Below are 13329 nucleotides of genomic sequence, written 5' to 3'. Positions count from 1 at the left end.
CGTTTGTATGGCTGGCCACTAATGTTGGTCAAGAAAGCCTCAACTGATGTTCAGGTTTATTCCAAAGCTGTTCTTTGGGGCTGAGGTCAGGGCTTTGTGCAGGCCTGTAAAGTTTCTTTAAATTAAGCTTTTTTCATGTCCTTATAGACTTTGCTTTGTGCACAAGAGCACGGTCATGCTGCAACAGAAAAGGGTCTTCCCTAAACTTGCTAAAAAGCTGGAAACATAATTACCTTTATATAACTGATTTATTACTTCTCCTAGCAACTCTTGTAGATGAAACACATGAATGCAATAATTAGCAGGGGGTGTCCCAATACTGATTGTGTGATTTTATGATTTTATAGAACTGAAGCGCTTGCTGGAGATCAGCCATGACCATAAGTTTCCCAGTAAGTATCCTCTTAAGTAATTCAATATGTTCTAAATTAAAAGTAGCTTTCAGGTTACTGCTCTTCCACTCTGATCATTCATCTATTTATTAATTACAGTACCCATTCATTCATTTATTCATTTCAGTACACATTCATTCATTCATTCATTCATCTATTTATTCATTACAGTACTCATTCATTCATTTTCTCATTGTCTGTTTTACCACCGCTTTATCCTGGTCGGGGTTATCCTAGGTCTGATTCATTGGGCGAAATGCAGAAAACACCAGACGGGTCACCAGTCCATCACATGGCAGACACACATTTACACACGCATATACTCATTTACAGCAATTTTTTGTAGCTTTAGTTGGCCTGACTGCATGTCTTTTAATTACAAAATATTAATTACACTTTGAGGAATATTGAATAAAAAACATGATGGCTGATAGCACTGCATAAAAACACAAAACAAATAAGGCGGTACAACATGATACAGGTGATGTTGCATTTCTCAAAATGTATACCATTATTCTGCAACATTTTTGGCAAATATATCCATTATTTATGATTTAGCTGCACCTTTATTTGTAAAAGCACTTCCAGCCAACTTAACACATTTAGTGTAAAATTGTTCAGTGGTCAGCCAGAATTTAGAATCCTGCAGATATTGTGAGAATTGGTCGAGTTTGTCTAAATCTTTTTGTCATGATATTGCCACGGTGCACAGTCCTAATAATTTTCTGTGAATGCTCCAATCCATTTTTTTCTTATACAGATTTTAGTATTCGGTAAGAGTAGTAAAGATATGTCGTGCCTGCAGATACATCTCTGATGCAAGGATAAAAGTTGCCAGATTTTTGCAAAGCACTCTACACACTGTATGTTAACCTGAACATTAAAATTTTCTAGTTCAAATCTCTCCATAACAGAGCTTGAGTTAGTCTTTTCAGAAATATACAGTGGTGTCAAAAAGTATTTAGTCAGCCACTGATTGTGCAGGTTCTCCTACTTAGAAAGATGAGAGAGGTCTGTAATTTTCATCATAGGTACACTTCAACTATGAGAGACAAAATGAGAAAAAAAATCCAGGAAATCACATTGTAGGATTTTTAAAGAATTTATTCGTAAATTATGGTGGAAAATAAGTATTTGGTCAATAACAAACAAGCACGATTTCTGGCTCTCACAGACCTGTAACTTCTTCTTTAAGAAGCTCTTCTGTCCTCCACTCGTTACCTGTATTAATGGCACCTGTTTGACCTCGTTATCTGTATAAAAGACACCTGTCCACAGCCTCAAACAGTCAGACTCAAAACTCAACCATGGCCAAGACCAAAGAGCTGTCGAAGGACACCAGGAAGAAAATTGTAGACCTGCACCAGGCTGGGAAGAGTGAATCTACAATAGGCAAGCAAGTTGGTGTGAATAAATCAACTGTGGGAGCAATTGTAAGAAAATGGAAGACATACAAGACCATTGATAATCTCCCTTGGGGTCAAGATCTCATCCCGTGGGGTCAAAATGATCATGAGAACGGTGAGCAAAAATCCCAGAACTACACGGAGGGACCTGATGAATGACCTGCAGAGAGCTGGGACCAAAGTAACAAAGGGACCATCAGTAACGCACTACGCCGAGAGGGACTCAAATCCTGCAGTGCCAGGCGTGTCCCCCTGCTTAAGCCAGTACATGTCCAGGCCCGTCTGAAGTATGCCAGAGAGCATATTGATGATCCAGAAGAGGATTGGGAGAATATCATGTGGTCAGATGAAACCAAAATGGAACTTTTTGATAAAAACTCAACTCGTCGTGTTTGGAGGAAGAAGAAGAACCCAAGAACACCATACCTACTGTGAAGCATGGGGGTGGAAACATCATGCTTTGGGGCTGTTTTTCTGCAAAGGGGACAGGACGACTGATCCGTGTTAAGGGAAGAATGAACGGGGCCATGTATCGTGAGATTTTAAGCCAAAACCTCCTTCCATCAGTGAGAGCATTGAAGATGGAACGTGGCTGGGTCTTCCAGCATGACAATGATCCCAAACACACCGCTCGGGCAATGAAGGAGTGGCTCCGTAAAAAGCATTTCAAGGTCCTGGAGTGGCCTAGCCAGTCTCCAGACCTCAACCCCATAGAAAATTTGTGGAGTCCGTGTTGCCCAGCGACAGCCCCAAAACATCACTGCTCTAGAGGAGATCTGCATGGAGGAATGGGCCAAAATACCAGCTACAGTGTGTGCAAACCTGGTAAAGATTTACAGGAAACGTTTGACCTCCGTCATTGCCAACAAAGGTTATGTTACAAAGTATTGAGTTGAACTTTTGTTATTGACCAAATACTTATTTTCCACCATAATTTACAAATAAATTGTTTAAAAATCCTACAATGTGATTTCCTGGATTTTTTTTTCTCATTTTGTCTCTCATAGTTGAAGTGTACCTATGATGAAAATTACAGACCTCTCTCATCTTTCTAAGTAGGAGAACCTGCACAATCAGTGGCTGACTAAATACTTTTTGGCCCCACTGTATGTTTGCACAGCAGGGATGTGTTCACATAAGACTTGGACAGTTAAGTTGTAAAAACAAACGTAAATGTACACTGAGTGAAGGACATGTTATTCTTCTGCTTTACTGGCAGACACCACCAGACCAGTACATACCATGTGGAAAAACACACTTATAAATGATTTATAGACACAGCACTATTAAAACTATTTACTATTAACTATTAAACTATTAACTATTAACTATAACTATAAACTATTAACTATTAAAATGCTAGGTAACTAAAATACTGCTAGTTCCATGGCCAGTCTGTGGCATAACAGATTTTAGTTTGTACAAGGTGCTTCATTTTAAATTTATGGAGTATTGATATTTATGGAGTATGCAAGCTAAATAGGCTAATTTGTCATGGTATTTCATTGTTTTTTTTCCAGCTAATGACACCAGACCATTAAAAAAACATATGTTCATGACGTATATGCAAAATTCCACAATCAATGGCTTACAAAAAAGCAGATGTTCTTGTTAAACACATCTTTCTTCTTTACAGTTATTCCTTTCAAGACTGAAATGGCCGTTGAGCTTCAGGAGAAGGGTCGTGTGCGTTTCTGGGCCCATGTTGGCAAGTTTACTTCCAATTGTCATGTGAATTACGTCTTCAATGAAAACATCATCACTCAAGGAAAGGTATAGCAACTAAATTCACATGGATTCTAAACACTTTCTCCTCCACACAAAACACTCATTTCATGTTTCTACTTTAACAGAAATACACAATGAACTTTGACAAGAACACCGGTATAATTGAGCTGTTCATGGACTCATTGGAGGTCACTGATGAAGGAACTTTCACGTTTGACCTTGTTGATGGCAAAGCTACAGGTCGAACCAGCCTGGTGCTTATTGGAGAAGGTAATCAAAGCTCTCTAGTTAGTGTGATCGCTATAGGCAATCACACTATTGTTATCCGTTAGTCATATTATTATTATTTAATATAGTAATTACACCTTTGATATCCATGTGACGAGATTGCTGTACTCTATATGTCCTTTAGATGGCAGGAAAAGATCATAAGAACTTTTATAACGAGAAGTCTTACAACGGGAAGTGAGGGCTTATAATGACGGCTTGCTGTTTAATGGCCATAGGAATGCCCATTATTTAATTAACAGATAATTGAACAAGGAATTTTTTCAGGCTTTTTATTGATCATCCACCTTCACTGTAAGTTTCTGCTACTTCCTGAACGGATTAAGGTCTGAGGTCATTATCAGCATAAAAGAGAAACAATAATGGATGTTCTCCACATTAGTGGTATTTAGTGGTATTACAGCTAAGTGGTGGAACATTGACTGATAATAGGCCCTCAGTTTGAATTTTGGGTAGCTTTGCAACAAGCTATCTCTAATCATTGGGAACAGAAGCAGTTCAGCAGTTTGTGCTACATATTGAAAGTATATGAGATGTGGGGCTGGAGCAGGCCACATGAGCCAGGCACAAAAACCAAAACACAACAGGTGAAAAAGTGGCCCTCGTGACAGAGACACTAGATGTAACCCTGGATTATTGAAGGTGAGGAGGCTTAACCAAGGCAGAACTGATCAAAATGTAATTGTCTTGGGGTGCTTGGGTTGTACTCTGGTCTAATGCACTAATCTACCAGTGAGTTCGAATCTCAGCTGTGTATCCAACGGCCAGGTGCCCACACAGGCATGGTTGGAAAAGGATGAAAATTCACTATTATGCAGACTGTAAAAGCACGGCGATGTCAGTTTTAGGGTTGCCAACTTTCAGAACTGGAAATAAGGAACACCCTGGGCTGGCAAGTTGGCGGATAGGGTTGCACCTATAAATATATTATGGGTCTTACACCGTCATAATTTAGGCTGTTTAACATCTATTATTTGCAATCTTTATAATAATAAATCAAAACCATATTTTTGGCAAAACAACATGCATGAAGAACATCATGTAACATTTTTTCTCAATAGTACAAACAACATTTTTACATAATCCATCTTCACACGGGCATCTACTCCTTCATGAATTCTTGCAATTTTACTTTAAAAAAATAAAACAGACCTGGTATTATAAAAAAATGCTGAACATTTCTCACACTTTTTTCATAAATACTTGGGTATTATTCTTGTTTAGTTTACAGTGGTCACTGTTTGGAATAAACTTTACTGTGTGGCATCTTTTGCTGGCATGTTACTTTTTTGTATTATATTTTGTTAGAATTTCATATCACATGTACACTGTCAATTTGATATTTTCTTCCACAGATATTTTCTTCTCTCCCATTGATAAAAATACGGAATAAAGCGTGTCCCGTATCAGTTCAGTACGGAACACCAGGTTTAGTTTCCAAATAAGGAACAATTCCGTATTTTACGGGACGGTTGGCAACCCTAGTCAGTTTATTGCTGGCATTATAACATGTAGTTTTCTAAAATGTCTTAATTACACAGTTGATTAAATTAACAATTAATTAATTCATGTTTTTTTATAAAATATTTTTAAACAACATTAATCCACCAATTACCAGTAATATACCACCACCATGAAAAAAAACTCCTGGATAAAATTTATTTGTTCAGGTAATTAGTGAGAGTAACTAATACATTTTATTAACCCTTCCCTGTAAGATAACAAGAGGATCTCTAAATTGGTTCAAACTTAGGTTTCCAGGAACCTAATGCTGTGCTGTACCACCCTACGTACTGGATCCACCTACTTTTATTGTAATGCCATTTTTAACATTTAAACATAAAAATAAAGATTTTCCACCTGCACTGTCTGGCTTTAGCGTTAACTTTATACTTTGACTGTATTCTGCATTAATTTGTAATGTACTCATGTTTTTTGAAGAGTTTGCTGAGCTTCAGAAGAAATCTGAGTTTGAGAGAGCTGAGTGGGTCAGGAGACAAGGTGCGTCGATTGCTCTTTATATTCAAATTGTTACAATTAAAGCATAATGCCTTAAACAATTAGGCTGCCCTACCCTAACAATTAGGTTCTCACATCCAGGTCCCCACTTTGTGGACTACCTCAGCTTCGAAGTCACCTCCGAATGTGACGTTTACCTGAAATGCAAGGTAAGGCTGAGCTTTGGTGTGAGGAATAATGATCTCAACTCACTTTCACTCAGGTCAGACTGATTAATATTTTATTTTTTGCTCTTCCACTGAACTCCTCTTGCTCTTTCATGTACAGGTTGGAAATATTAGAGCTAACACAGAGATAATCTGGTTTAAAGATGGAATCGAGATCGAAGAGGGTGACGAAGATGCTAAGAAAATTGGCATTGCTGATGGAGTGCTGTCCTTCAACATTGGCAAGGTCAGGCTGTCACTGGGTGTTGTGAGAGGGTTTGGGGGGAAGCAGCTTTGATAGGGGCTATGCTCCAGGCTTTGCAATGCTAAAGTTGACTCTCATTCCACCACATGGATTAAAAATTATAAGAAGCAGAGTTTATTCATTTTTAAAACTTTTGTTACCCTTGGTGTACTACATCATTTTTAAAGTTTAAAGGGTTTACATTTACAGTGCTTTAAAAAGTATTAACTCCCACCTGTTTTACATTGTTTGTTACAAACCAAGAAATGCTTTCGGTTTAACTAGAAACTTTTATCATAAACTTGTTTACATCAAAAAAGCCATTTTAATTAAATAGTGTTAAGATTTGGGGTCTGACTGATTTTATCTTATATTAAACCACTTTACTGATGTAACTGGGGCAGGTAATGCCTTGCTACAAAGGCACAATATAGAGCCACCTGCAATATTTGGAAAATGAATCCGATTTGCAGGATGCTTAACCAAGGCACAAAATAAAAGAAAGAAACTCAAATTAAATTACAAAATCGAAAAAAAAAAAGTTATGAAGTATCATAAGAAAACCAAAAGAGAGAGTGAAACAGCCACTTTGTTAACTAAGGTTGCTTACATCCAACTTGGTTTCCTATGTGGGGTCCACTAAATATGGTGTCATTACACCAACCCTGGGGGCAGCTGTCCCAAAATGCCAAGATACTCACAGTTAGAAAAATCTGGCCCAACAAAAATCAAGCCCAACATCACAGCCTCAGTGAGAGATCAACAAGATCAACAAAACCAGCACAATGGCAATAAGACTATGATTTAAAAGGAAGTTTTCCAGCTAAAGACAATTAATGCTTAATGGACCATCAGTTAAAGAAACTGGCATTGTCAGTCATCTGTGCCTGCATGCCTGCCTGTCAGCTATGAGTGGCAGGGCAGGTGGGCATGATACTGTTATCCGCACCTCCCTGCCAAACTATAAAGTAAGTGGGCCTGTTACAAGTAATTCTTTTGCTTTGTGCTTTGCCCTTGTACCTTGACTGGGGTTAATCCAAGTGTTGCCTGATATACGCAGCACTGTCAGAGTTAGTGTCACAATTCCCTTTCTAACAGGCATCCTTCTACTTCAGTAAATTAGTTTGGAATGTTGGCCTAAACAAGGCAGTGTGAATGTAGCTTTTTCTTTTATTTACGACTATATGGCTATAAGATCTTGTATCTCTTTCCAGATGATTTTCTATTATTTGATCCCTGCATTGTTTTTGATGCTCCCTTCATTCTGATGCATGGGGACTACTCTACTGATAGACCTAACTACATTTCTTACATCGGTGTTCATTATTAACCAATTTAGCGAATTGGTATCCATGAGATCAAAGCTAGTCTAAACAGAGTATAAAATAGTTTTTTTTTATTATTATTTTAAAAATGTAAACTGTTAACATTAAAAAGTTAAAGTGTTTATCATTTGACATAATGCACATTTTAGTGTTTTGTAAATGTGCAATATGAAAATGAAATATAGAATTAATGTAGGTGGCTTGCTACTTTTTAAAGGCACTTTAATTTCCCATTTCCATTTTAATATATTACACATAAATGCTTTCTCCGTGTGTGGACCTTGCTTTGATTTATAAGCAAATCAGTTTTCCGAAATCAGTCAACATTTGATGGCATACAAATTGATATACAATGTGTCTTTAATGTACTGTTACATAGCCATGGTTAGGCATTTAATGATTGATCCAGATGCCATCTAGGTTGTATTGATTTCTATTACCCATCACAAACAATAAAACAAATTAAACAATATTAATGTTGCATGTAGTAACACAGCAGGTAAGCCTCATTTGCCACACCTGCAAGTAACATCTGGCATTAACTGCAATATCTGTCTAATTCACAGCTTGTTAAAAAGAATGAAAAAGAAGTGAAAAAGAAACCTGCTGCTGAAGGAAGCCCAAAGAAACCCAAAGTCTGAAGCTTTTCCTTTATAAGTTATCGCCGAGTTCCATGTTGCGTTACGTGTGTTTTTATCTGTGGTGCTGTCGTTTTCTACTTCTCTAGTGTCCCTGTTTGCCTGCAGCATCCAGCGCAGGAGAAAAGCTTGACTTTTCTGATTGTTGTTTCTGTTGTTGTAAATTATTTGTATTGATTCCATATCTGATCATAGTCAATGTCTTTATCTAACTCAGCTCCCAATTCTCTTTATAGCTTTCAAAGAAGGATGCAGGTGTCTATGAGGTCACACTGCAGGACGAGAGAGGAAAGGATAAGACCTTGTTGAATCTGACTAATGAAGGTAGAAGATTTTTTTGATTCATTATTGTTCTAACAATGCAAAAATCTCCTCTGTAGAATGATGTTTTATGAATTGTTCTATATGTTGTCTCTTGACTTCTTTAAACAGGGTATCAGGCTGTGCTCAATGAAATGTTCAGAGTTATAGGTGAGTTGATTTCTATTTCTAATTTTTTTCATTGTGTTGGTTGGTATGACAGTATATGCTCTGTGATGGTAGAAATGTGTAGAAATTTCTTTCTTTACCACTTCAACAGTATTACAGCTAACACTAACTTTTCTAAACATATGACAGTGTACAAGTAGTTTCTATAAAGGTATTAAAGAATTACAATTTGGTGGGGTTGAAAGTCATATAGTAGTATTTAAACTTTGTGGCATGCCCTCCAAATTCCTCCTTGTTATGCTATGTACAAGGGTCATTCTTGGGATTGGGTGCCTTTTGGACCTTAAAACTTAAAAAGAATTTTCTGCTTTTTAGTATGAAATTATGAAAGTATAAAATTATCAAATCGTACTGCTTTTTCTTATATATCACATAACAGGGTGGACATGTTATGGTTGACCATATAAGACTTTTAGGATAAAATGTGGAAAAAACAACATTAAAATGAGGAGTTAGCCACTCATCTTCCACAGTTGTTTTCCCTCCAAAATATATATGTAGTTTAAAGTCTTATATGGTACAAAAAACAGTATGCAGGTGTTGTCACTAGGTGTCTACCGCTGCATCAAGAGATCCCACATAAATCTCTATTACACAAAGTAAGCTATACATCAATTCTATGCAGAAACACTTCTGACAGTTTTGGACCCGAGGTAATTTCAGATGTGTGCTGTGATCAGAGTTTACATTTTAGATTGTTTTAAAAGAAAACAAACGATGTCAGCGTCAAAAACAAACAGGACCATTTTTGTTATTAGTGACAGGTGCAAAAGCCAAAATCTGTTATGGTACGGGAATGCATCCATGCCCATGCCTATCTAAAATGTACTGCTCATTAGAAAAGAATTAGACAACTGCAAGAATTAGTATTCTCAGTTTCTAAAAGATTAATGTGGAATTATTAGAAAAGGCAATGTAACCCAGTGATAAAAATGGCTCTGTCCCAACTTTTTTGAGTGTGTTGCAGGCATCAAATTATACATTTGTTTATATTTACGTACATTTAAGATGGTCAGTAAAATGCTGAAAATATTTTCTTTGTATTTTTGTCAGTTAAACAAAGGTTCCACCGGTTTTAACTTTTACATAAATGAGGTTTGCATGTCTTTATGAATCTTCCTTTGTGCACAGGGGCACAGTCATGCTCGAAGAGGAAAGGGTCTTCCCCAAACTTTAATGCAAAGTTTGAAGCACATTATTTAATTTAATATTAAAGTCAGTTGTAGGGGTGTCCACATAGTTTCGGGATTTTTTAATACAGACATTGTTGTTCATGTCTTTCTCTTCCTTACAGCCAACTCTTCTACTGAGCTGAAGGTTCAGAGCACCGAGCATGGAATTATTCTCCATTCATTTGTTGTGTACCACACTGAGGAGCTTCCTGTTGGCTGGCTCCACAAGTAAGTTCTTTCCTTGTTTTACTCATTTCTCCCTGATTTTTGGACATCATCTTTCATTACTGAAATATTGCTGTCAGTTCTAGGCTGCAGACAGGATACATTTAACTTATCCCAGAAACATCTGCTAGCATTGAGTGCTTGAGTTTTTGCTGATACACAATGAACTGCCACTGTTTCTGTACATTTACTCACAAAGCTAAAAATAATCGGAGAATGAACATCAGCACAACCTGCCTGAAGATACATGCTACATCTTAGAGAACATGATATGCCTTTTAGTTTAATCGTCTATCAAATGTTTCCTGATCTCAAAACAGGTTTTTAAAATGGTTAATCTCTCTTGAATAGATGTCTAATTACAGCATATGAAATTACATTCTATATTAAATCACATTAGTCTTTAGTTCAAAATTCATTGTTGAATGTTGAGTGATTAGTTTACTAGATTGAATTTGGATTTTAATAAAAACATTGTCCATGCATTTCATATTGTACGTACACCAATCAGCCATAACCACCTCCTTGTTTCTACACTCACTGTCCATTTTATCAGCTTCACTTACCACATAGAAGCACTTTGTAGTTCTACAATTACTGACTGTAGTCCATCTGTTTCTCTGCATGCCTTGTTAACCCCCTTTCATGCTGTTCTTCAATGGTCAGGACCCACACAGAGCTGGTATTATTTGGGTGGTGGATCATTCTCAGCACTGCAGTGACACTGACATGGTGGTGGTGTGTTAGTGTGTGTTGTGCTGGTATGAGTGGATCAGACACAGCAGCACTGCTAGAGTTTGTTTTTAAACACCTCACTGTCACTGGTGGACTGAGAATAGTCCACCAACCAAAAACATCCAGCCAACAGCGCCCCGTGTGCAGCATCCTGTGATCTATGATGAAGGTCTAGAAGATGACCAACTCAAACAGCAGCAATATTTACATTTACATTTGCAATAGATGAGCGATCGTCTCTGACTTTACATCTACAAGGTGAACCAACTAGGTAGAAGTGTCTAATAGAGTGGACAATGAGTGGACACAGTATTTAAAAATTCCAGCAGCGCTGCTGTGTCTGATCCACTCATACCAGCACAACACACACTAACACACCACCACCATGTCAGTGTCACTGGAGTGCTGAGAATCATCCACCACCTAAATAGTACCTGCTCTGTGGTGGTCCGGTGGGGGTCCTGACCATTGAAGAACAGCGTGAGAGGGGGCTAACAAAGCATGCAGAGAAACAAATGGACTACAGTCAGTAAATGTAGAACTACAAAGTGCTCCTATATGGTAAGTGGAGCTGATAAATGGACAGTGAGTGCAGAAACAAGGAGGTGGTTTTAATGTTATGGCTGATCGGTGTATAGTAGGTTGTTTTTAAATAAATGTAAAATGTACATCAGACTAGTCATTGCCCTTCAGCTGGAATTATTTACATTTATTGTCTGTATTCTCTGAGGTTAGCACAACAGAGCGATTGCAACTTAGCAGTGCCGTGCACTGCGTACTGAAGACCCATGTTCAAACCTCACCTCAGGAAACTGTAAGGGGTTATGTATGTTCTCCCATGTAGTAATTGTGTTAGTGTGGGTTTCCTCCTACCCACCAAAAATAAAAAGAAGATGGATTGCCTGCTCTTTAATTGCTCACAGATGTAAGTGAGTGAATGTGTGGTGCCCTGTGATAAATTGGCACCCTGGATGCATTTCTGCCTTGCACTCACGGTTTATGGGTTTTGTGAAGCCCAATGCATCCCAAGCCAGGATGAAGTGGTTAGTGAAAATAAATCATGCTGCGCTGCTAAATGAGTCATATTGCTATGGCATTTATTTGTATTTTTAAGCTGTAAGGTAGAAAGGCTTTTTTTTATTTTGCACATACGAGCCCTTGGTTTATCAGGGCCACAGTTTCTCCCCAGTTCTAAATGACTAAAAATAAAACCTAAAGACTAAAATAAATACAAACAAAATATGTTTAAAACCAGGTACAAACAAATACAAATATGTATAAAAGCAAGGTGAAGCAGTATGCTCTTTCAGTACGCAAGTGTGCAGTATGCACGCAACCACATACATACTACGTTCGCCATCTTACCAACGTCATGTGATGCATGACGTCGCCACAGTTATAACCATTTTTAAATCGGACAAAATTAGTGTTGTCGTTCTCTACAAAGGTACTGATAACATTATTCAGGGTTGTACTAAATCATTACATGTTTAATGTTTGTCTTACTCCACTTTCCACATCACTTTTCTTCGCTATGAATGCCTTTGCAGCTCCAGTTGCATTATGGGATAGATTATCAGTCCGTAAGTGTGCATCGCTTGCATACTCAAAAATGGCTGCCCATGCAGTAGGTCATCTGGGTACTTTTCGCATACTTTTTCATGTATTCAGACACACTAACAGCTCTCGTGTACTGCTTTTGCATACTCTTCAGTATGGAAATATGCGATTTTGGATGTAGTTACTGATAATATTATTAATATGAAAACTGTATTTTGTATCAGTTTTTATTATTTGATTTATAAATTGTATTAATTGGTCGGTTGCTTCTGTAGTCTCCTTTGAGTATTACAGCTATTTTGTGTCCCTTTAGAGAGTCCAAGATCTCCTACTCAGAAAGAGTGAAATGTGGAGTCACGGGAGAGCAGCTGTGGCTGAAAATCAATGAGCCTACAGAGAAAGACAAGGGCAAGTATGCTGTCGACATCTTTGATGGAAAAGGCAGCGTCAGGAGAGTTCTTGACCTTACTGGACAAGGTAAGACCTCAGGTGTTTCAAGCATACTTTAAAGTAAGGTAGCAAGTTAGGATCACTCTTCTGTAACTTTATTTTTTTTGACTGAATGGAATTACTATTATCCTTTTTAAAACATTTTTAATTTTTTATAAACGATTTACCTAAAATGTCTTTTTTTTTTTTTTTTTTCAAGTATGGGAAGAGGCGTATGCAGAGTTTCAGAGGCTGAAGTAAGTATTAATTATAACAGATGATCTATTATAGATGAAGCCCTAGGAATTATGATGTTCTGCCTTAATTACCAAAACATGTTGTCTAATTTTAATCTACGCCTAAAAACTAAAACACAAACAGCTGTACTTAATGTGTTTATTAAACACACCAATTAGTCATTTGTGGTCTAGGCTGGAGTTGTGAGCATCTAAGTTTCTCTAGAATCTCTCTAGTATCTTTTCTCAAGAATGTTTCGTTCATGTGATCCATGTCTTAATTAAAATTAGGAGGAC

At 37.4% G+C, this 13329-nt stretch overlaps 1 protein-coding gene across 2 annotated transcripts in view; it reads left to right on the top strand.

Annotated features, from left to right (window-relative positions):
• myom1a (myomesin 1a (skelemin)) overlaps positions 1 to 13329 on the top strand; it is a 58755-nt gene that overhangs the window by 35229 nt on the left and 10197 nt on the right. For both annotated transcript variants that reach the window (XM_062993954.1, XM_062993953.1), the window contains 11 exons: positions 348 to 392; positions 3435 to 3571; positions 3652 to 3796; positions 5756 to 5815; positions 5915 to 5982; positions 6101 to 6226; positions 8423 to 8510; positions 8619 to 8657; positions 9970 to 10075; positions 12681 to 12844; positions 13017 to 13053. In XM_062993954.1, coding sequence (XP_062850024.1) covers positions 348 to 392; positions 3435 to 3571; positions 3652 to 3796; positions 5756 to 5815; positions 5915 to 5982; positions 6101 to 6226; positions 8423 to 8510; positions 8619 to 8657; positions 9970 to 10075; positions 12681 to 12844; positions 13017 to 13053 — 1015 coding nt within the window. The remainder of the gene's footprint in view (positions 1 to 347; positions 393 to 3434; positions 3572 to 3651; positions 3797 to 5755; positions 5816 to 5914; positions 5983 to 6100; positions 6227 to 8422; positions 8511 to 8618; positions 8658 to 9969; positions 10076 to 12680; positions 12845 to 13016; positions 13054 to 13329) is intronic.

This window comes from Trichomycterus rosablanca, chromosome 4, assembly GCF_030014385.1.
Source record: "Trichomycterus rosablanca isolate fTriRos1 chromosome 4, fTriRos1.hap1, whole genome shotgun sequence".
Lineage (NCBI taxonomy): Eukaryota > Metazoa > Chordata > Actinopteri > Siluriformes > Trichomycteridae > Trichomycterus > Trichomycterus rosablanca.
The sequence above is the reverse complement of the archived record's forward strand: the minus strand, read 5'-3'. Positions and strand labels throughout refer to the sequence as shown.